The sequence below is a fragment of the Scomber scombrus genome, chromosome 23 (genome assembly GCF_963691925.1).
Source record: "Scomber scombrus chromosome 23, fScoSco1.1, whole genome shotgun sequence".
Lineage (NCBI taxonomy): Eukaryota > Metazoa > Chordata > Actinopteri > Scombriformes > Scombridae > Scomber > Scomber scombrus.
The window spans coordinates 23,183,946-23,209,934 of NC_084992.1; the positions used below are offsets into that span (position 1 = coordinate 23,183,946).

Here is a 25,989-nt window from a genome sequence, read left to right on the forward strand (position 1 = left end):
ACGCACATTTACGCGCGGATACAAGACAGCTTCAGCTGCCAAGTTCCAAAGTTAGGATTGCTTTATTCTGGTGTATTTTTGCAATATTAGGGATACAACTGTCTGTCTGTCTTTCGTGTTTGGGGATTACCATCCGTAAAGTCTCAAAACAGTGATGAACAATAAGGGAGTTAAATCTCTGCGTAAACTTCTCTTCAACTCTCTTTAGTTTCTATCTGTTCAAATCCTAGTTTTATCAAAATGCAGCTCCTCCTGTACACAGCCGTGTTCCTTTACCTCAAGCAGTCTGCCAGCGCTGAACCCAAAGCCAAGTGCCCAACACGGTGCGATGTGAGTACCTGTCCGAGCCCCAGTTGCCCCAGCGGGTACGTGCCGGACCGCTGCAACTGCTGCCTGGTGTGCGCTCAGGGAGAACGGGAGCCGTGCGGCCGCAAAGACGACCTGCCGTGCGGGGACGGACTGGAGTGCAAACACCCGGCAAACAAACGGCTTTCTAAAGGCTTCTGTCAGTGCAAGTTCAACCACGAAGTGTGCGGGAGCGACGGGAAGACGTACCGTAATGTGTGCCAGCTGAAGGCGACCAGCAGGAAGGCTCTGCAGCAGGGACAGCCAGGCGTCACCCAGATCCAGAAGGGACCATGTGAGACCAGCATAGGTACGATTTATGCACTGATGGTTGTTTTGACAATGATAGTGCAGGAAGGTAGGCTATTGACATCCTCCCTACTGTTTTTCTTTTAGATTATCTGAAGTGACACTGACAGACACAAGCAAGTAACAAGGAATTTATTCTGGCTAAAAAATAATAACACAAAATATAGGCCTAGTGTTTACCCAAAATACACATTTATAGTGTGATAATAGGGAACAATAAGACTGTGCAGCATGGTTTAAAAAAAATGAAATTATTCAGTCTCAGTAATTCATTCTCAATGTATTTTCTTAAATCAAAGGAAAGCCTTTTATCTGAAGCTCCATATCCTGCAGAATCCAAAATGTCTACAATCAACTCTACCTGTTTGCTTCACAAGCTTCACAAGCTTTAGTCTGTCCACCAGAGAGCACTGATAAGTATATTTTGATACTGTACAAACGTCCCACTAACAGAAGTGGTCACAATTGTTTAAGAACCAAATTGAAGGAGTCCTCATCACAACGTTTTTATATAATGTGTTTGTTATAAAACCCAATATGTGTCAGATGTTCTTGACTTTCAAATAGTAAAAGCACATAAGTACAATCAGCTTGTTGTAGATAAATTATGACAGTAAAAGTACTGCAGTATTATAGTGATGTAGTATGCAGTATTACAGTAAAAGTACTGCAGTATTATGAGTGATGTAGTATGCAGTATTACAGTAAAAGTACTGCAGTATTATGAGTGATGTAGTATGCAGTATTACAGTAAAAGTAGTGGTTTGGTCCCTCTGACTGATATATTATTATTATGACATCATTAGATTATTAATAGTGAAGCATCAGTGTTAGAGCAGCATGTTACTGTTGTAGCTGCTGGAGGTGGAGCTAGTTTACACTACTTTATATACAGTTAGCTAGTTTAGTCCAGTGGTTCCCAACCTAGGGGTGGGGCCCCTCCAAAGGGTCAGCAGATAAATGTGAGGGGTGATGAGATGATTGGGACGGCCGTGGCTCAGGCGGTAAAGCAGGTTGTCCACTAATTGGAAGATAAGTGGTTGGATTCCTGGCTCCTCTCACTTTGACGTTTCCTTGGGTAAGATGCTGCAAAACACCCTCTCTCAGGGTTTTTGCTAGTGTGTTGCAAGCCTGATGACCTGAGTTGACCCCCCCCTCATCAGGGAATTAAAATAATGTTTTCAATATACAGTTGTTAACAATGCAATGTGCATACATTTTAGGCTATTTGTCAGTGAATAAATGCTACAACTCCTTAAGACCCAAGCCAAGTTCCCTTTACTTGTCATCCAGTTGAAGTAAGCAACAACTTTGGCTCTGCTCCAAGTTTTGCTCAGTGATGGGCCTAGTTCTTTTTGCGTTTCCACTAGGGAAAGTACCTGGTACCTGGTACTTTTTTAGTACCTGCTCTGGTGAGGTTCCAAGCGAGCCAAGCCGGTACTAAAATGTGACGTCGACACACTGCTGGCCGCTGATTGGTTGTTGTCGCTGGAAGAGTCATGAGCCCCACACAAGAATCAAACCCTGCATACCGGCAGCAGCGTTACAACCATAGTTACAGCCATACGGCTCAATTTTCTTGCTTTGTGTGACAGAAAGCCTCATACAGCAGCAAGTACACCACTGCCTCCATGTCCTCCATTGTTTATGTGTTTTGTGTCGCGTATAAAACAAAGTCACGGCAGTTTCGTGGAGCCGTGCTATGACGACCCCGCCCACGTTGAGTAGGTACTTTTTTGTAATGGAAAAGGAACCGTACCGAGTTGAGGCGAGCCGAGGCGAGTCGTGCTGAAACTGTGTAGTGGAAAAGCGCCATAAGTGTCTGTGTATACTAATGACCTGTGTTTTTTAAGGTAACGGAAACACAACGATTCTTATTTTCATGAGATTATACACTTATTAAAACTAAAATATTTATGAATATTATATTCTGTTTCTGCCAAGTCCGTTTTGCTAGATGCCACTAAATTCTACACACTGCACCTGGAAAACAGTAACAACCTCAACAAAATCCAGGATCAGTGGGGTTCTAGAACTAAACATGATACAGTTAAACTGCTTTCTTCAGGGCAAATATGATTAAATACAATCTACTAACAAAATAATTCCACTGCTGAGAAACAATGTCACTGCAAGGTCTATTTAGCAGCTATTTTAGTAGCTGTTATAATTGGGCGAACTCCATCAGCTGATTAAGATCATTTAATTGATTGATGAGTGAAAGGTCCAGAACAGCTAATAAATGGACCTTGTTGTTTCCAAGGTTAAGAATGAGCCTTGAACCTCAGTCCTGGTTTTATTGTAGCAGAAAAGTGTTTCCCACAATATGGCATTGACTCATCAGTTGAGTGCATTCTCCACCAACGCTGCCCACGTCATTAAACTGTCTTGTGGTTTTTCTCTGTCTACACATTAATAAGAACCAGATTAATAAGGCTTCACAGCACCAATAAACACTGGTTAGAGGGCAGGTGCCCTTTTAACAGCCTGTTAGAGCAGACATGAACCAGTTATTTGGAACAGAGTAGACAGTAGGAATACACCACGCCTCAAGCAAGAAAGGCTGTTGTGTTTTTGTGGAGAAAAATACAACCCAAAACAGAGTTAACAGTCTCTGCACGAGTGTGTGGTCAGATAGTGTGCTGTCCTGCTTGTAAAGGGATGGAGGCTTGACATTTTGATCCAGACTGCTTTCAGACTGTTATGTCAAGTATTGTTTGGTCAGTCCACTACTTTGGTTCACAATTATATATCTACAACTATTGGATGGATTTCAATTAAATTTGGTCCAGACGTTTGTGATATCCAGAAGATGAATTGATCTGATTTTAATGATCCCCTGACCTTTCCTCTTGTGTCACCATGAGGTTGACTTTTTGTTTTTTTGTGAAATATCTCAACGACTGTTGAGTAGACTATCATGAAATGTGTTTCAAACATTCATTTTCGCCTCATGATGATTTCCAAAATTTCTGGTGATCTTTCGACTCTTCTTATACTGCCATCATCAGGTCAACGTTATAACTTGCCCAGTACTTTATTTGATGATGAAATAAATATAAACCTCATGATTTTCCAATCAGCTGGTGGTATTATAGAGCTGATCATTCAGCCTAGCCTAGATGTTTACATAAACAGATATTTTTTGGTCTTTAACAAACTATTATATTAATGTAGCATTGTGGAACTTTATTTGGAACATTGAGGGATGGGCAGTAATATAGGCTGCACAGATCACACAGGCATTAGTCAGGGTTGCCAACTTTCACACTTTCGACATGAGGCATCCACTTCCAGATCAAGAAAAAAAAAATGGAACTACAATCATCTCCTAACCTTAACCAAATGGTTATTATGGTAGCCATGACAACAATGGTGGCGTATCTTTAAGAAAGGAGTAACATTAAACCACACCACATGTTTCTCCAACCTTTAACAAAGTGCTGATTTTAAGCCAATCATGATCTTGATCAATTCTAAAGGGTTGTGTCTCAGGAGGATAACCAGCCCTGTTATTTAGCAGCAGTCCAATGAGTTTAACTCCAGCTGTTCTCAGTCTTAGCAGATCACAAGCTAAAGTGAAAACATTCACCATCAGGAAAGATGGTGACGACGTCAGAAACTGAGGCAGGTTTAATAAATCGTTGGAATAGATGCGCGTGCACACACACACACACACACATTCACATTCACACACACACACAGTATATTGTGCAAGAACGCCAACAGCTGTTGTTTTACAGTCTTTATCCTCTCCACCATGCTGAACATGTTTCTGTTACATTGATAAACATTCTCCTGCCTGGAAGTTTATTAGACATTCTAAACCAAATTGGAAGTAAAGTTACAGGCCACTAAATAATGACCCTTTCTTCACTACATGCTGTTTTAACTCTTTTCATCTGTCCCACATTCTCTCCATCTCTGTCTTACAAACTCCACTTTCTTCCCTGCTGTTAACTGAAATGATAAAAGTGGAGCATGACCACTGCTTAAAGGAAGTGCTTCATGCAGACTGCAGCTATGCACATGACCACACCGTTCCAAACAAAGACAGACCATTTTCAGGTTGGTCTCCTCCTTTATACTAAGTTCATTTAGTTCAAGTACACAATGAAAACCAACTTGCACTTGTTTATTTCAGTGAGAGAAGTGGTTTCGTTCACACCTATGAACAGTTCGCAGCCTTTACTTTTGGTCAAACAGTTATCCACTCTAGAAAGTCTTCCCAGTTATTGTGTTCAAATGAAAACAGTTACATGTCACTGTGAATAAAAGCATTTCTCTGTTACATTAAACAACCGTGACTAAATAAGCAGCAATCAGGGTCATTTTCAGACAATTTTGGTTTCATCATTGAATATGGCTATTCAAAAGGTTTTTCCATTAACAAGGCAACATAAGACGGACAAACTGGGACACTGCTGCTGCTGCTGCTAGAAACCTAAAATAAATGACTTCCTTTGTGAATAAAGATTTTCCTCAGAGAGCCGTCAACCAGACGCTGGGTGTTTAGAACAACACGTGTGAAAGCTGTCCTGAAATGCATGGAGTTTGAATCACTTACATCAAGTCCAAACTAAAACTGAAAGTTATATGGAAATGATTCATATGCAGTTATATTTGTGCATTCATTCTGAGCATGAGATGGATCATTTTTAAGCAAAACTGTTTTGCACAGACAGTTTTATTATGTCGAAAATTGCGATCATGCAAAGAATAATTTCATTTGAGCAAACAAAAGTATGGTTTGTGCTTTATCAGTATATCAGTGTGCATGCCATAATGACCTCTGTAACTCAGCTTTACTCACACAGTGTTTACACTGTTCCTCAATTTCAGCCCTTAAAATAATTTTCATTCTTAATTGAATTCCTGATTGGCAGGTTTATCGCCCATCCAAACACTAAAAAATAAGTCAACTCTTTTATTAGGTGAAAATGAACGAGGTAATTGTTCATTTTGGTTAATTTAAGTAAACTCAATATAATCTGGGTAACATGGATGATTTACCTCAACAGATATAGGACTTGCAGGTCAGTCAACCATATATCTTTAGTCCACCACACCCTTCACGGATGTAACGCTCCAGTGACAGTGTGTGTGTGTGTGTGTCTGTGTGTGTGTGTGTGTGTGTGTGTGTGTGTGTGTGTGTGTGTGTGTGTGTGTGTGTGTGTGTGTGTGTGTGTGTGTGTTTGCCAGCCACATACCCTTTAAACCCAGACAAAATAAACGGTTTGTGATCAAAGGGAAATGTAAATACAGTCTGCCACAACGGCTGCAGGGACTTCCTGTTTCCTCAGTTGATATCTCTCATTGGGATTTGTCTGTGTGTGTGTTTTTTTGTTTGTTTGTGTGTGTGTGTGTGTGTGTGTGTGTGTGTGTGTGTGTGTGTGTGTGTGTGTGTGTGTGTGTGTGTGTGTGTGTGTGTGTGTGTGTGTGTGTGTGTGTGTGTGTGTGTGTGTGTGTGTTCATATGACTGTAACCCCCCAAGTGGGGATTGTGATGATTGTAGCAGTCAGTAGAGCAGAAATCTGTTTCATTCATCAGACTGTTGATCAGAGCTGATCCTGCTGGGAGGATTTTCAGACAGATGGCCTGAAAAGATGGTTGGCCACTGAATGACCTATTAACCTTTCCCCTACATCCATCAACAGACTATATTTCCACAAGAAGAATCTGAATCTAGTGGGAAGATTCCCATTTAATTCATGAGAATCCATTCATGCTCCTCATAGGATGAACCTTTTCATTCTGGACACCTTCTTCTAGCACCACCATTAGGTCAAAATTTTAACTTTGTATGATTCAATATAGATTGATGATATTTATATTCAAACCCTGGATGAAATTTCAAAGTTCACCTCCACTCAAAAATGTGTTTTTCTTTCCTGCTTCTTCACTGTGATGTTCTCTTCTCAGTGCACTTTGTGTTCACATACACATAAGAGGGGTTTTAGTATCAAACAGGCTGTAACCTTGAAGTACACTGACTCAATTTAGCTCACTGAGACTGTTGATGCATCATTTAAGCTTTAGTTGAACTTTGGAATGCAGAATGAGGGCTGTGGATTTTTGCCCCAATTAGTTACACTGAAGTCTCTTTCCAACAGATCAGCTCTAGGGTCTGTATGAAGAGTAGGAACTACAGCAACTAAGACCCATTTCCACATACATAATGGCACGTCAATATTATATTAAGACAGACAGTAGCTGTCGTGTTTGGCCAGGGGGCAGAACCAAAGCATCAATACAAGCTAGACACAGCCACCACTATATCCTGGAGCAACATTATCATCCCATTAGATTCATGTGTGTTGTTCGCCACTATCCAGGTATCATACTGTGTATTTATCAATGTTTTATTGGGATAGAGTGCAGCCTTTAAAGTCAGCTATTAGCTTTTTAGAATTTCTTGGTTTTATTGATAAGGAACCATTGACAGTGTGTCACTAGTGTAAACAGATTACACCCCTTTAGAAGCGAAGACCTAAATAAGACAGCAATGATCATTCAATGGTGCAACATACAGTACACGCTCCCCTTTTAAAAGATCTCTTAATGGTCATTGAATGGCATTTGAAGGCTATGCAATAATAACTATGACTATTTCAAAGAAATGTTGAGACTTGAACCCATTGGCTTCAGTCTTTGGTTGGATGAAAAGTTCTTTCCAGTCTAAAATAACAAACCACATTTTCCTCAAAGGCTGACTTGGCTCAGCAGTGCAGCTGTAGAGACAACATGTAAGGCATTATTACTGGTTGAACAGTAAAGGCCGTTACTACGGGACCTTGGGAGCTTAACTTGGTTTTCCATCTGTGCTGCCAAGTTTGTGCCATCAAGTGGGTTTGTTCATTTTTGTGTAGTTGACAGAAGGGACTGATTTGAAATGTCCTGACTCTGATTGGCTGACATTACACTGGACTTTGTTCACCACATCTTTCAGAATTTAGAGTGATGAGCTCAGAGGGAAATACAGATTTAGGTGCTACACTTCTCATGAGAGGCTGTGGAATCCCTAAAGTGATGAAAACTTACAGTAAGCTATACATATCATGCCTGACAGATGTAGCCAACACTTTAAAAAAAAGAGGTTTTTGTACTATCGGCCTAAATCTTACAATTATAATCAGCTCTATTCACTTTGGCATAGGACCAGAATAGTCTGAACAGGCTTCTTTTCATTTAAGACTTTTTCAGGCTAAAAACAGCCTGCTATATATATGGTATACATGTACTATAGTTTGAATACACACACATCCATGAGTTTGAAGACTCTTCTCAGCAGCAACATTTGTCATACTTTTCTTGTAGCAATTGTAGAAATATGACGTTCTGGTTACAAAATACAAATGACAAAGTCTATGAGGAACGTACCCAACCTCCAGCCTCCGGCTAAATGATTCTGTGTTGGCACCCCCACTGCATCAAAGGACTGGCACTGAAAGAAGGCACTTTTTTCTAAACATGGCCGCTATCATCTCTGAGGCTCTACTTTGGCCCATTGCATTATTCTTGTGCTGGGTTTTGCAAAACACATTTAAACATGTATCCAGTGAATGGATCTGGCCAATCTCTTCATCTTCCACCTCTTACCAAAACACTATCAGATAACCAGATAACCAATATGTTTATAAAGAGAAAAAGAGAAAAAAGCAAGTAGAAAACAGACCACAGTGTAGAGTGGCGACATACAGTCAACAAAGAATCGTCAAGTTCCGCTTTTCCTGCTTTTTCTTCTACAGCAGGCCCACCATAACGTCACAGTGCAACTGCAACTCCAACATGGACTAGAGTAGATGTATGTATGCATTTAGTGCTAATTAGTACTAAATAAAAAGTTACAAAGAATTTGATAGGAATGTACTAAGTTTCACAGGTCATAAACCAAAGTAGTGCGCAAAACAGTTATTATGACTCATCGGTGTAACTCATCAAGTGGTGTATGAGCATGTGAAAAATGTTTTATTCCATCCAATGATTATTAAGACATTTCAGTCAAAACCACAAATATCAACTTCATAGTGGCACTAGAGGAGTCAGTGTACATTTCATTGTCTGAGAACCATGAAAGTCTTTATCTAATTGATCTATTTTTAAGGCTTCTTATTTATTTTAACACTTTGATTACAACCTTGAATTTCATTATATGTTTATCAATCAACATTCTTTTTATTCAGTTTTAAATCTCTGTTTTATGCCCTGGAAAAGTGCTTCACAAATAAAGAAAAAAGGTTGAGGTTAACAAACCAATGAGTTGTGGTGTCTGTGAAATTAGACTAACCTGGTAAATGCATGTATTGCAGTATGTCAAAGTACTGACTGATGATTAAAATACATAATTCTTGTTGCCAGTATAGGTCCTTCAAATGCTGTCAGTCCTCGTTATAAGTTCAACTTCATAGCTGACGTGGTGGAGAAAATCGCTCCTGCTGTGGTCCACATCGAGCTCTTCCTCAGGTACTGTGTATGTGTGTGTGTGTGTGTGTGTGTGTGTGTGTGTGTGTGTGTGTGTGTGTGTGTGTGTGTGTATGTGTGTGTGTGTGTGTGTGTGTGTGTGTGTGTGTTGATTTCAGATGGATTTGATAAGGTAGATTTAGATACTTAAGTTTATTAAAAAAAAAACAGATGATGATGATGAGTTGATCTCTTATTATCTTCTTCCTTGGTACAATACTAGCTACAATAAACAGCATTTTCACATTCATACCCTTTGGAGAACATTTACTGAAAGCTCCCTATTGGGACCTTTTTGTGGCTGGAATGCCAACAAGTAAAGTTAAAGGTGCTTTTATAAATGTAAATACTTTATTGTGGACAATCACCATGTAACAGCTGGAAAGAGATGTCAGTGGTTATCAAGTTATTTCACAGAAACAGTGCAGTCAGACACAGACCAGTGGTAATCATTTGTCCAGGCCATTCAATTACTGTTGAATTAGGCATGAAACTAATTTGGACAGACCATGATTACCCTAAGATAGTGCTGCATTTAGTCATGATTACTAGAAATAGAGATAACAATTATTCTCTTTGACAAAACTGCCTTGAATCGGTAACTATTTGCTTCATTTGTTATCTCAAGCCTTGATCTTAACAATAATGGGCTTAACAAAAATTATGAGCAATCTTGGCTGTCCTGTGTCTTTAAGTCCAACCAAATTTCTTGAATTTCTTGATGTTTTTGGTCACATTCTAGACATCCTCTCTATGGTCGGAACATCCCTCTGTCTAGTGGATCTGGTTTTGTGATGTCAGACAATGGACTGATTGTTACCAATGCCCATGTAGTCTCCAGCACTGCTCCAGTGTCCGGTCAACAGCACCTTAAGGTACAGAAGTTTACTTTATCAACAATGATCCCTTGTTTTACTTTTCTGGCTTGACTTGACTGCCAGCTTTGCAATCAAATTCATATGCTCATTGAAGATACCAGTCCTTTCTGAGTCCTCAAGTTGCATTGAGATTGGTTTGCTGATAATGAACCTGTAAAGTTAACACTAACACCTGTAAAGCTCACTCATTGTGAATGTAGACTGGTATCTTCTAATATCACTTTCAAAAAGAAAGCAAATAAACTCCAAAATGCTAAACTCTTCTTTTAAGAATGTATATACATGTAAATGTATATGATGCAGCTTGAAAACAGTCAGTATTGGATGTTAAATCCTAAAACATTGCCAATGTTGAACATTCAAATGGACACATGCAAAGAAAACTGTATGGGGTCCATATTGTTTCAGAAACATGGGCCCCACATGTGAAACCCATGTGGGCTGGCTAAATGGGCCCCATTTCATTTCATTCTGATCCAACTTAGACCCCATACATGGGTCTCACCCAGTTAGGCCCCACATGAAACCCAGTCAGAACCCACTTGAAGCCCATATGGGCAAACACAGGTGGGGTCATCATGGAAACTGCGAATAAACCCACTTTAGACCCATATTTGCATTCCAAATCTAACCATTATGGGGCCCACATGGACATGCTGGCTGGGTACTAGCCTTCAAAAATGTTGATTGGCAATTTCTCACTGGGATAGGTACATAAGGCATTTAACCCAGAAAATGTACTTAAAAAGGGCTGGATACACTGTTCCTGATACAAAGCTATGAATTATCTTTCATTTGAAAATGATTAATTAATAATTCATTAATTATCCACCCTTTCCCTGAAGGTCCAGATGCATAATGGTGATGTCTATGAAGCCAATATCAAAGACATTGACAAAAAGTCAGACATTGCAACCATCAAAATCAACGCACAGGTGAGTCTGCATCACCACGTCATTGTCTCAGTTAGCCTTGTGTGAAAAGGTGCAGTCATGGGGAACACTGAATCAAATGACTCACTGTCTCATCACAGTTTTAAGTGTAATACACCAACAAAAATGCTGTGTATCAATAACAGTACAAACTGACTAAAGGCTACTTGAATTATGTCTTATATTTCTACAAAAGTCAGAATATACAGTACATCTAAGCAAATATAGTTTCTTTTAAAGTGGTTTCCCATTTAAATGCTCTCCTATGTTACTTTAAAGAAAATGATTAGGTAAAAAAAGGTTGTAATTCTATCACTCTATTAAAAGAAAACTGAAATTAGTGACATAACGTACACACACAGCACTGGAAGAACAGATTTTTGCCCAAATGTCAAACTATTTCATCTTTCCTTATGGCAGGCAGCTACAAGCTTCCAACCAGATGTGTATGAGATGAACATCTGGTGTACAACTGAAGTGAAGTAGATGGGAAAACCATTCTCTAGACACTGTTAGCCAGACTGTTGACCATTGTTAACACTGTAAGTCTTTGTTGTAGCAGATTGAGACACTCTCTTGCTTGGTGGATGACTGCAGGCACAACACCTCATCACAGCTACAAAGATAAACACACCCTACTGTATATTGTTCCTGTTGCCTTTCACACAGTGCTTTTGTTCCCCTCAGATAGGACTCATTTACCTCTTTTGATTCTGGTTTCCCCCTTAAAACTGCTTACTCTGCATCATGGGTGATGGAGTGTTGTACCACATTTAACATTAAGCTGTGTTGGAAATGTGTCTTATCCCAAAGAACACCCAGATGTCTGCTAAAGTAACACATTCTTGGTTAGTTTTTGGTCTTCTGTTTCATGCAATAGCCCAATGTCTTGTATACAATTCCCAAAGGTTCAACAGTGATTTGGTGTTTTTAGCATCACGATTGATCGCATGTTTATAGCATGTTTAAAACAATTAATTTTGCATTTCACGACAGTTTATGAAATATACACAAGTGCACGATACTCTGCAGAAACATGAGCAGCACTTCTCTGAAGTTACAGAGCGATGGGACATTGAAGGAAAGTCCAACAATGTGTGCAGACAGTGCAGTAATATGACATCAGCAGCAAGACTTCTGCCATATGAACACTGTGCACAGTTTACAGAGGTCCATTATAACAGCAATCTGTGACAGTGGTTTTGTGTGAGTCAGTGAGCAGCATGATTAAGGCCATTATGCTCAGCCCTTAATCACATTGTGTTTAACGTGTTAACAATGACAGCCCTAATTTTTACATGTGTAAAAACAACATGTAAGACATATGTATCAGATATGTATCTGGGACTCTGGGACTTTTTGGACAAGCTGAAGAGGTTAACTAAGACTTGAGTTGTACACTGAACATTGGTTTGAATTAGTAAAATACATTACACAGTATTACATTTGCTAACATTAGCTACCATAAACTAGAGGTCAAGTAAGGCTGTAGCTGCAGAACATAGAGTTTTGAGTTGTGTATGGGTTTTATTGCTTATTAATTCAGTCTTTCCTTTTCTAAGAGGAACAATGTTTTAATTATTCATTCAAAAGTTACACAGTCTTGCTTTAAAGCTACCATGGGACATTTTTGGCCACCATTGGTGCTGATGAGCAAGATTCTACCAGCATGGCTACAATAACCCACTTGAGCACACAGAGCACAGGGTGATGTGACACAGAGGGGAAGCAGACTGCAAGCCAATAGTCAATGCTAGTTTAAAAACCATTAAAAACAAAGGCAATCCAAATGTTTTATGAGGTAGGAAATGCATTCAACATGGCTGTTAAACCTTAAGGATTCACACAATGCATTTTGGTTGTAAAGTTTGGATGTAAACAAAATAGTATTTGTTATCGATGCAGACTCCACAGGATAGCTTTTATCCATCATCCTCATGGTCTACATTAGCACTCCCTTTACCAGTAAAACTCCAGCATGGTAATAAGTCTTTGGACAAGCAGTCATTAAAGTCAGCAGACTAAACTTGTCTGTTTACAGTGTGTGTCAGTGGTGTTAATAGGGTGGAGTGATGGGCCACAGTCAGAATCCAAACCTCCCCTGGGACGACACCAAATACTTCCAGCTTGAGTCTACAGCTCACCCAGATCTCATACTACCTCAGGGGTTAAAGGGGATTTTCTTAATGTGTTTGTCTTACGTCAATTCCCAGCTTAATGTTTTCTGAGTAATATCAGCCACAGTTGTTAAAACTTTTGCACGTGTTATATGTTTGCTGGATTTTTCAGTAATATTTTTTTAAAATTAACTGCATATGCATAATACAACATATCTTTGTTAAGGTTACAGGCAAGATTATAGTTTTGGTTACATACTGAAAAAGTTAACCATCCAGGGAGACAGAATGACAACAGGGACATTTGCATGGATTAAATAATGTTCCTTTGAGCTGGCACACTGGAGAAAAAATAAGATGCCTATGAGCAACTTAAGCCTGGGTAAAGAAGCAGTGGATGTCCTGTTCAGTATGCAGGATTTGACCATACACACCTAAAACACACACCTTGCAAAAATAAAGCTTGCCTTAGAAATCGTAGAAGAGACCTTGGATGAAGTCTTTGCAAAGACAAAGTTTCAAGTACAAAGACACCTACCCACTGTGTGATGTGTGTACGTGGGCCATTAAAAAAAGGTCCTGTGGTCCAGATTGGGCCTGTAGACTTGTTTGGCAGCAAAGATCCAAGAGGTAGATTGAATGATGACCCCTAGTCCATGGATCATTTGAAGACCGTGCTCAGACTGTACTGTCTTGAGAGCTTCAAATTCTTGCAGATGTCTAACCACCTGTACATTCCATTCCCCTGCAAACACCCTACTGTATGTCTGTGGTCATTGTGACCTCTGGGCTGTTCCACCCACAATTAAACAAGGTCCCAGTCTACAGAGCATTGACCATATGAATGACTTAGTGGGTAAACTTGTGTGCCAGCTGTTGTGCAGTGGTAGCTGGAATGCTTTTCTCTGAAAGATATAGCATACTAGCTATGTTAAAGCTTGCAAAAAATTACAATGTGCTAGCTATACATCGGTCGCTCAACATTTGATACTCCCCCTCCACCTGGATATATTCCAAACTATGACGCATACCTGCTTGGACTGGTATTTGAGTCAATACTCTATGGCCATCTCTCTCTCTTGAGCTCAGTGGACTACTGCCAATTAGCATTCAACCCAGGGACAAGTGCAACCAATGACAACAGCCTGAAAGTAGCCTGAACTACCAATGAAAACATTATATTAAAACAGATGTACAACAGCATTACATCTCCACCCCTACATCACTGGATGCATGACCCCCTGCAAGAGATGTGCATTCAGAGAGTCTGGCCCTGTTAGAGTCCCGGACCACTGGGCCAGCCAGGGTCTGTTAGAATTTATCCAAGTTCTACTTGGGAAACCTTTTTAAAAGGAATGACAGAGTTCCCTTGTAGGGAGCATTGACCCTCTCAAGAATTCAGTCACCATTAAGAAGTTTGCAGCTGACCAAGGCAGCAACCAAGGATACATTTCCATTGCAGCGCATGGTTGCCAAGAACCATCTCATGGTGACTTTCATTGGCATGGATGTCGCACAGGCGTTGAGGTTTGGGTTTCTTAAAAATCTGCAAATTTCCTGAAATGTTACTTAAAGACCTCAGATCATTGTTAAAAAATAATCTGGCCAGGGTTAGGGTTAGGGTTTGTTTGTTTTGTGTTTCATAAAATGTGTTTGTTGTTGCAAATTAGTAGTTAGACAGTTTTCGGGAGAGTGTATTTTTCCATATTCTTTCCATGGCTCTAAGTGAAAGCTCATGTTGATCAGTGTACATACAAAACAAAAAGCCCCGAAAAATTGTTCATTTTATACATATTTCCTCAAAATTCAGCTGCAGAGATTTACAATCTTTGGAGAAAGCCAGTGGTGGGTGGGTCATTCAGTGCAAAAAAAAATATCAGCATGTGCTTTGAAAAACCAATATCAGATGAATTCAGGTTCCAGCGTGACTGAAAGTTGACATCACTGCATTAGAACTGGGAGGGATGGACTAGGACCAAGACAGGGCGGAGTGAGAGAAAGACAAACACTATACAAAACACTCCACCTTAAAGAAATCTTAAACAGAGCAGTTTCAGCTCATTCCTTCTCTCTGTCATACCATCTGTCTGCTGAACATGTGTTTCCACTCAGCTCCATTCTTTTCCTCCCTTTCACCCTCACCTCTTCACCCTTCTCTTTTTCCTCAGATCCCCCCTTTTTTCTTGGAGAATACTCTCTCATGTGTCTCTTCACAACTTACTTTTTTGCATTTACTGTATATTGTACATACAGTAGATGACATTTCAGATTTTGTCTTACGTGTCCTTTTAATAACTTTACTTGGTCTCTGTGTGTTTTACAACTGTTTCCATCATCAGCATCAGGCTGCAATGACTGGTTTTCCATACTTTATTTTACATTTCTATTCATCATGTTCCTGACAGGTTCGAACTATTGATTGTAGGTTGTGCAAGGTTTTGCTACTCACTCTACTTGCACAGTTCTTGGAACTTTTAAAACAGCAGTTATAGCGTTCATGTGTTACAAATTGAAGTCATTAAGATTACAGTTTCCTGCAGAGATTTGTACACTTAAAACAGTTATATACCAAAACACATTGTAAATGCACAAAGTCATTTTGGTGGGAAAGCTTCATGAGCACAGCTTGGGTTAGAAAGAATGTACCACTTAAATACACCTTTCACCTGGGTCATAGTTATGTTGTTTTGCTCTGTATAACTAGAAGTTAGCGTCACATTTTACTACTCACCAACATTATTGTAAAGAAGTGCTCCTCTGAAAACAGTCCAGGCTTAGCAAAGCAATTAAAAGCATATGTAGGTGAACATTAAAAGTTATTACCTCAATAATCTCTTATGACAGTGCCACCTCTGGGTTCAACTAGGTGCACACTGCTGGTGTATTGTGTTTCATTTTTGTTACTCTGGATGTTGGTTCTGTATGTTGGTTCTGTCTTGGAAAGCAGAAACAATGCAAGAATAGATCACATGGGGCAAGAAACATGAGTAATCAGCCCACAGACTATCCTTATTACCTTTTTCTTGGAGGGATAGTTTGCATTTTTTTAAGTGAGGTTGTATTACATACTTATCCATAGTCCGTGCATTGCCTGCAGTCGATGGTAGTCTGTACCCCTCCAGTTTGGAGAACTGGCATGGAAGCAAAGCAATGTACTGCGTGGAAGGGGATAGCAGCAAAATGTATTTTAGCCAACTAAAAAAAATCAGTATCAGTAAAACTGTACGCTATATTTAGAATATTGTCACCACTTAACCTTGCCACCAGATAGCCTTTTCCTTAAGCACTACAATTTTCAACCAACCATGCCGCAACAGCACATTCTCATCCAAACATCTGTTGCAGAGCATGCGTAGGAATATGTCAAGTTAAGTTAGTTATATTGAGCCAAATCTTAGCTCATCATGGGAAGTCCCCTAGCAGTCTAGTCTACTGATATAGAATTTTTTGGTAGGCCTTTGTTTAGGCTGTTAATTGATTTTTTTTTTTTTTTGCTGCAGGGCCCATCCACAGCACTACATTTCTTAGCTTCCATGCCAGAACTCCTGCCTAATTCTCCAAACTGCAGGTGATATGCTATGGAGACGTACCTCATACAACTCTACTTAAAAATACCCAAACTATCCCTTTAACCAAAACTGCAAGCTCTTAAACTCTCCAAGGATGCTTAACAGGCTCAGTTTTAAAGCTAGAGTGATGATTCTGGCACTATATGAAACTAGAGTACCCAAGGTCCTAAAACAGTCTTGGAACTGCCTAAATTTGGTATCACTGGAAAGCTGAGAGTGTGTTTATGTGTGATGATGTTAGTCCCCACAGTAGCCATTTCATTGTAATGAGAGCATCTTTTGAAACTTGACCTCATTGTTTAAAATGATCTATTGTGATCTCTAGAATAATCACTGCCTCGTGAAACTTCACAACCAAAAACTAGAGATTTAGATCATTCAGAGGATGTGTGGCTTTCCTAAGTATATTGACAAAAAAAAGGGAGTTTCTGAGCAATTTCCAGAACAGAAGTGCTTGTTATCCAGTTGCTGAAAAATGCAATTATTTAAGAAATCTCCAAATGTCAAACGTTTTTGATACCAAATCACAGCATGACCCATTGTGCTGCATAAGGTCTTGGTGTCTTAACGTGGTATTTTGGAGGTATTTCTGAAGTTTGTATCAATACTCAAGTGGTCAAAAATTGTTACATTTTTAGATCAAATCTGTGTGAAAAATTGTACAGTACCAACCTAAATTGACATAATTGAGCATGGCAATAGGCATCATATACTGTACCTCCATCATAATGTTCTAAGCCCTTATACACTCTAAACTTGAAAAGGCGCCTAATCAAAACACCATTTTGATTACAGATTCATGAGCCACAGTGCTGAGCAGCATCTCAATTCATCTTCAGATTCACAGCTCACAGATGATGTATACCAATTTTATGTGGCATATACTGTTGACCTGCTCTCTCACCATAAAGATCCCCTGCCCCCACCTAAAAACACCAAAATCTATGGTAGGAGAGTTGGAGTGGAAAAGGTTAAGACCCAAGTTGAGAAATACTGGAGCACAAATACTCAGATGGAAAATGTGTGTCAGTCATGAGGTTGCATCACCAGTAAATCCAATACCAAAGTGAATACTACATTATATACCATCCTTGGCACATCAGTTGGCCAAAGCATCATCTTAATGTGGCCCTCTTTGTCTGTCTGTTGCCTGCTTCTTCCCAGACAAAGCTGTCCATATTGTTTCTGGGTCACAGTGCAGACCTGAGGCCTGGAGAGTTTGTGGTTGCTATTGGCAGTCCCTTCGCCCTGCAGAACACTGTCACCACTGGCATTGTCAGTACCGCACAGAGAGACGGCAAGGAGCTGGGCCTCAAGGACTCTGACATGGATTACGTCCAGACAGACGCGATTATCAATGTGAGAATGAAGCAAGTGTTAAGCACTGTATTAGACAACCAATCAAGTTGATCACTTTTTTTAAACATTTGGCAGAAAAATATACAAATTTTAAAGTTATTCTGTACACTTCAGTTGGAATTATTTCTGTTTATTGTGTTTTTCTTTGTAGTATGGGAATTCAGGAGGACCTCTAGTCAATTTGGTAAGCTTTTGGTTTCCTACTTTACATGCTTTCATAACAACTGTAACATACCTCTCTAGAATTCAGTATTGTTAGTTAACTTTACAAAATAATCATTTAGAAAGCAATGATAATGTTAAGCTATGATTATTGAATGTGTTATTCTTAAGTACTTTCTAATGACTTTATCTAAGAATCTTTCCTGTGGTTGTACTCTCTGCCTTGAGGAAAAATATTCTTTTCAACAATTCAAATGTAAATTGTCATTAATGTTTTGCTGCTGTGTCTTGTTAGGATGGTGAGGTGATCGGCATCAACACCCTTAAGGTTGCAGCAGGAATCTCGTTTGCAATTCCCTCTGACAGAATCACGCGCTTCCTCAATGAGTCGCTCGACAAGCACAGTAAAGGTGAGTCTCTCAGTGAATCAAAAAATCATCTGAGAATATCCTGCTGAACATTCAGTCACTAACTGGAGTCTTTTTTCAGAGGTGAGGTCACTAAAGAAGCGCTTCATTGGAATAAGGATGCTGACCATCACACCAGCGTAAGTCGGACCTCATGATAATTACTGTGTTGATGACAAATATGACAAATAGAGAGGAGAGAGAAGAGTACAGTACAATGATGACATCTTATGTAATGATTTAAATACGTATCTACTTTCAAAATTGTCCATCTGGGCTAATACGCACCCGATGGCCTTTTTCAAAGCATGTTATGTAATACAACCATGGAGTCCAGCAAGTTACCTCACAGTAACAGCTGTATAAAAATATCATTAATAATATCTCTTTCAAAGCAGTGGAATGTAAAGGCATGAAAATCATCTCGTATGTCTTTCAGATCTTTTCACAAACTTCATGCTTGTTTTTCTATTTTATATCATCCAAATCTATCTGATGCACAGGTCTATATTTATGCTGATGACACACTTATTTATTGCAATGCAAACGTTCAAGCTCTCTCACAGCTTCAACTTTCTTTTAACCCCCCTGCATACTGTTCAGGTCAAATTGAGTGTTTTGACATTTAACAGCTGTAAAAACACCCCAAATGACTTTTCCTAAAGTGGTCCAAAATGCACAAAAACAAAAATGTCTTTTTATGATGTAGCAGTGAAGACTGATGGCTCTAATGGTTATACAATAAACCCCACACTTCCATAAAAATCTTGTCATTTTCACTTTACATTAAATACATTTCCATCATTATTACTATGTTACATTTTCATGTCTTAGGTAAAATAGGACATGATATTGTGTGATAGGAGATGTTTAGTGGTGTAAAAGCTAAAAAAATACACTCTCTCTGCTCTCTGAAACATGAATCAAGGTTTAATCACATTTATTGATCAGTCAGATCCACTAGTGATGCTTTCTAAACAGACCTGCGGTTCAACATTTGGTATAGAACCTTTTTATGAGGGGATTCTTAGACTGGGTCAAAATTGACACGGAACATACTGCAAGGGTTAAGAACATGAACAGTATGTATGAAACTAAAGTTTTGTTATTTACACTATTCTATGTATACCGAGGCCAGGTGGTCTAACCTCCTGTACACAACATCACTGCCACTTTATCTCTATGAACTAATCAGCACTTATTTAGCACTTTGACAGCATGGCTAATTTGTTCATAAGGTGCTGACTCCCCTATCTAAACCTGGCACTGACCCCTTTCTAATGAGCTAAATATGACTCTGCCCTCCCCAGTCCCACACAGTCTAAACTCTAAAGCCAAACCAATTTAGCCTTATTAGCTGAAGTATGCAGGCCTTACCTTACCTAGCCGTAGTTATCTCTAATCGCTTTGTACAAACACTCTTGATTAGGAGGTCAGCATTGCAGTGCTCTTGTTATGTCACCAGCCATGCACTAAGCCTGGAATTTGTCCTACTTCATTTAGGTCAACAAATGGATGGTGACAGAAACTAATGAATGGAAGAGGGTTATTATTCATTGTCTAAATACTGTCAACACAATGCTGCTCCCAACAGTAGTACTTACAAATATTTGGACATGTGTTTAGATTCTATGCATTCTTTGTGAAAATGTCATGTATGTGTGTTCTTCTAGGCTAATTGAGGAATTAAAACAGCAGAACCCAGACTTCCCTGATGTTACTAGTGGGATCTATGTCCATGAGGTTGTTCCTCACTCACCTGCACAGAAGTAGGTTTCATTTATTACTCATTCATTATATTATTTGCTTCTCATTTCTAAAGTCTTTCTTCATCTCTCTTTCTCTGTCTCCAGAGGTGGTATTAGAGATGGTGACATTATAGTGAAACTGAATGGCAAACCTTTGATGACTACAGCTGACCTGCAGGGGGCGCTGCAGGAGGAAACAGCCCTGCTGCTGGAGGTCAGGAGGGACAACGACGACCTGCTCTTTAACATTGAACCTGATGTGATCATGCAGTAGACATTGGAAGCATAGCTCTCATGCAGAGTTAGAGCAACAGCTAAGGCTCTATTTTTGTGAAAGAACATTTTGGATGCTGAAAGCTCTGCGCCAGTGAAGTAGTATTTTTGTCAAGCACTGACAACTTCTTTGGAACTCGGCCGCTATCTTGACATTACCAGAGGAGAATGAATAACGACGATAAGGTGCAATGTTGTTTTGGCATCAAGGATTTATAGTTGTGCCCCCTGCCTGCTCAGGAACATTGGAACAGGTGCTCCCATGTACACCATACACAATCCTTAATCTCCCTTTTTTATGTTAAATACTTGATTGTTTCACTTTGATGTTACATTTTCAGCAAGTAAACACATTCACATACACATCAAAAATATATCAATTGAAAGCAATAATAGCTGTAAAGCAACGTCTTATAATGCACATCATATAAATTATAATATAAAAGCAGAGTTGAAGAATGTACAAATGAATATATTTGATGTTAAATGTAAGACAAAGGTGGTGATAGTATAGAAACAACTGAATTGATGAATTTGTTCATAAGCAAAGTTACTTCCAATAAATTCTCTCATGACTTCTTGCTGCCTTTTGGCTGGTCAAACTAAATGGTGAGCCAGCAAGCAGGCCTGTGACAACATTAATCAATTCATAAGTGTGCAAGGGGAAATTAAGTGGGTGTGGATTATGAATGACAGAATAGCCCTGTTTCTACTGCAGGAACTTAATAAGCAGCCAACTACTGTATGTAGCCACTAGTCAAGCTTCCATCCAAATGTAGCCCAAATATGAACCATGTTTCAAAGAAAACACAAATCAATGCATGTTTCCATCCACTACTGATGTGTGAAATTAAAAATTAAACAGCTGGCAGCACTAATTCTCCAATCAGTGCCATTAAACTATTGCAGAAGAGGACATAAGATGATGTCATTAAAGAGCAGAAGTCAAACCTCAAACAATGTAAAAGCATGTGGAAAACATGATGGACATATGACATTTCTGTTTGTTTCATGTAGGCTATTCATTCATCACTCCACACAGATCTGATCTTTTCATTTCTTCAGTGGAAGCTTACACATGCTTAATGTGCATCATCATTCATTCACAAAAACCCTGTTTTGACCAAAAGTTTCAGGTACTTTGGAAAAACATCTCAGGAACTAAACCTGTGACTAAAAGTCCCGGTAGTGCAGTCCTGTTTGCATATCCACAGCATGTGAGGAACCAGGTAGATCATGCATAATAGAAATACAGCTGTAGTAGTAGATGTAGTATTCATACATGAGGAAAAAACAACACCGATTTGTCCTGTTATTTGCATGAATTGCATGTAATGAATGAATGAAGAGGAAACTAAAACTAAGATAATCTGATCCACAGTGTAACATCAGCTTTAGAATGTAACCACTATGAAACTATAAGAAAATAACATTTGATTTCTCTCACTGGCTTTATTCTTGCTACAGCAGCACCCTCTCTTAGCTCACTCCACCACCGATGCTCTCTCTCTCTTTTTTTCTTGCTCTTTGACTCAGGAAGTCAAAAACAAAGCCGGACTTTGCTTTTAACATTAATAAATTAAGAAAAATGTCCTCCCCTCATCCTAAAGTGATAGCAGAGTACTTCCTTGTTTTATTGATTAAATAATGTTTGATCAATCAGTGATGTCACCCCTTCAAACCCTGCCCAAAAGCTCCTGTATTTCTTGGAAATAACCCCCTCTGCCCCAAGCAGGGATCAAAACATTCTTAGTTACTCCAGTTGAAACATGGCTTAAGTCTGAGTCAGTTTCCACTCACTGTTTTTATGCACAAAATGAAAATGTGCATGAAACAACTGGATAAAAACACTTTTTGTGCTTAGTTCTGCTTTGTTTCCACTGTTCTCTAACTCTGCTAATCTGTGCATGTAATTGTAATGGGTTAAAAGGCTGTAGTTACTGGCATCAATAGGGCAATAAAGCAGGACTTGCGGTAAGCACTGAAAGGAGGTGGATTTTGGTTCAGTTTAGATCTTTTTCCGAGTAAAAAAAATGTTTAGTTCAAATGTTTCAGTTCAGTCACTTTTTTTTATCACTTTTATTATTTACTATTTAAGTTCCATCATAGAGGTATCAGTCTTAAAAACTGCTTCAACTACAACCAGAAGAACTAATGTGTGTGTGTGTGCATGTTTGTGTGTGTGTGTGTGTGTCATCTGCATAATCTCACACAACTCATTTATTGGTGTGTAACCACATTTTTGCACAGCCAGTTCAGTTCCATGTCATGTCAGAGTTAAGTCAGCATTCCCTCTTACACACATGCACACTTTAAAACTCTGTTAGGACCATGTGACCACACTTTGCTCCATCTCTCATTAAAATGGGATATTTTGTTGACATTGGTCTTCAAACAAGCATCAGCTGAACAGTGTGATCCACTGCTGATATGGAGACAATCCTACTTGAACACAACTAGTGAGTGCTGTTTGTATTATTTGTACAGTGTGTCAGATGTTTGACCAGAGGAATCAAATTAAATCAAATAAAAAAGATAATACAGGCCCGGCAGCTTCATTCCAAAACTGTTGACATTGATATTAGCCTTCTAAAGCTCTTATTGAAATTGATGATTATCGTTGCCATTGTATCCTTTGCTCTTCACAGCAGTTTGTGCCATCTGAGCAACGAGGATGTATCATTACTGTAACACATAGTTTGTTAACAGGACTTTACCTACATCTTAATCCTGAGCCTTACAGAAATAATTAGACCGGAGACGTGTACTTGACAATAAACAATCAAAGTCAAACATAGTGTGACTAATGAATCATATTTCAATACTGGATACATCATTAAGTACCTGGTCTCAATATTCATTCATACATCCAGAACACATGATGCTAGACTTTTAGTGACATATTGGCCACTTGGGAGAACAGCTATATCTGGCAAGAAAGACTCGCTGTACACATTAGTTGCTCTTATATGTCTATAGCACCTCCTGAAGATAGACGCTCACCTTACAAAGTTGTTATGTCTTAGTAAACAGTTGCTTATTTACACATCCAGCAAAAAACACAGAAACACATTTGAAATCATGATTCAGGCCACCAGTCAGAGACACCTCCAATATTCACTCTCCTTTAGCTCTGGTTTGGTCTCCACAATCACACATTTTGGTCTTTTATGCTGTGTTCATCAGCTAGATGCTAAGTTTGTCTGTCTGCTGGTCTGTGCCTCTTCAGTATTTGGTCTGTTTGGGGTTAATCACAGATTTTTAATAGAAACAATATCGATATCGATAATTGAAATAAATGCTGCCTATAGAACTTGAATATTGGCACATATCATACAACATATTCACTGATACCGATATATCTGTCACAAAGTCTTTATTGGCTGATAATATCGGCTGACTGATATATCAGTCGGGCTTTAATAGAAACTAGATTGATGAGCGGTATAATCAAAACATTAAAGTTGGGGGTAATAAACTGAAACAATGAGCTTAAAGATGTTAAAAAGCTCTGTGGAGCATCCTGGACTTATCTCTGTACTGGACACAGAGATGAAAGTATTGAGCGTGTTACGCTGCCACATGCAGTTGATAGACTGTGACAGTTGTAAAAACCTCTGCAATAAACACAATGAGCGAAACATTGAGCGGGCTGGATTCCTAATGAGCCGACTATACAATACAACATTATTTTGAGTGTTATTTTCAATTCTGATGATTTGTATATTATTTTATATGAAGATAAAAGTACTTCTGATGACTGTTGCATCACAATACACTTCCAGTATAAGTTTGACATAGTGTCTATGTCCATTAATATCCTACATGTTTATCTTAACTCTGGCTTATGGTTGGTATGCTCCTCTAATGCTGTACCTTGTCTTTCAATAACCAAATGTGAACCAAATGTACATTGATTAGTTGAAATGATGTATTCTGTTGGGATGAAGAGCACAAAATGTGAGTTTTTTTTTTTTTTTTTTACATTGTCTCACCACTGCTGTTGCTGTGGTTCAAAACTATTCATGCTTTTAGTATGAATAGACTCCTACTCATCCCCACCACCAAATGTTTACATGTGAGTTGCCAACAAAGTACTCTACATCAGCCTTTGTAAGTAACTTTTTCCATCAAATAAAGTTTTCACAAATTAAGCATCAAATATCTTTTTTCTTTTATTACATCATCTAAATCCAAAAAATGATTCATAATTTTCCTCACCTTGAAATCTAGGTCGTAGCCTAGGCAATGACTCATGGGAAATTTTTGCAGGAAACGTTTGAGAGCTATTCAGCGCAGACGCACAATACCTTACTGTGTGGAAACAAGGCCAAGCTCTCCTCACGGCCTGTCATAAACATTCCTGACTGAAATGTCTACCCAGGCTGGAATGTAGAGAAAAAACACAAAGGAAACTGGGGTTCAGTGATAAAGTCACTGCAGACAGACATTGATCATTTTAAGCCATAATTACTCTTTCCTTCCCAGCTCTTGACAGTGAGTTTATTATAACACAGTGCTGTAGCCAGGGTTTTAGAAAAAGTCCCCCCAATGCACCATTCATGTACAGGCAGACATCCAGGCGTTGAAAGAAGCATGATGCTGCTTGAATGAACCTTTTTCACAGCACACATATTGATTTGCCATTGCAGGAAAAGTGCAGGTGTTACTAATAACATCATTATTGCCCTGTTATATGAAGACCCTGAAGCTGAAACAGCTAAATCGAATCCAGCCATCATTCATTTGATTATTTACTTCACATGTCAAAATGGCCTCTGTGAAAAAGGTCTATTACATTTTTTGAGACAGATTTGAATGAACCCATCTGTCTTTCTGTGTCCACTTTTGCAACACAAAGTCCGACTGCAACAACTGAAGCATGATTCAACTTTTCTATGTTTCTGTTAAGGCTACTCAAACACACACAGGTGGGCTTGATTAAATATGACTTAAAACACAAGACACAGTGTGTTGACTTTATTAACATTTAAGTGAAACCATGACCTTTCACTCGCCTTAACCAAAGTGTTGTTGTTAAACCTGACCACAAGCAGGACTCATTATCTAAAACCCAGTTGATGGTGTCTAAGGTATTGTGTATAGTATAGATTGGTATGGTAGATTATAGTGCTTTTGACTTGAAAATGATTGTTTATTTAGGCATTTAGGCAACAGCTATAAGCACCAAAATCAGTCCTAGTTCTTTATTTGTTTATTTTGACCAATAGTCAGATATCAAGTCTAAACTTACTGGAATCATCCTCTAAAATACTCTCCATGTCTTAGTGTGTAATTAAAAGAGTTGAATAAGCTCTTCCCTGGTCGCTGAAACCCCAAGTTCCCGGAAAAATGCAAAGGACATGAACTCTGGATGGTCCTGGTCTTTCACATATCTTAGCGATGCTTTCAGGGACTCCTGCGAGTTGG

The 25,989-nt window shown here is 39.0% G+C and overlaps 1 protein-coding gene across 1 annotated transcript; it reads left to right on the plus strand.

Moving 5' to 3' along the window:
- The first annotated feature begins 240 nt into the window (after positions 1-240).
- On the plus strand, positions 241-20,560 carry htra3b (HtrA serine peptidase 3b). Its single transcript, XM_062444742.1, has 10 exons — positions 241-655; positions 9,018-9,117; positions 9,857-9,989; positions 10,838-10,927; positions 17,775-17,969; positions 18,121-18,153; positions 18,427-18,541; positions 18,621-18,678; positions 20,212-20,307; positions 20,392-20,560. Exons 1-10 carry the CDS (start codon positions 241-243, stop codon positions 20,558-20,560), a joined length of 1,404 nt encoding a protein of 467 aa, XP_062300726.1.
- Positions 20,561-25,989: the final 5,429 nt, after the last annotated feature.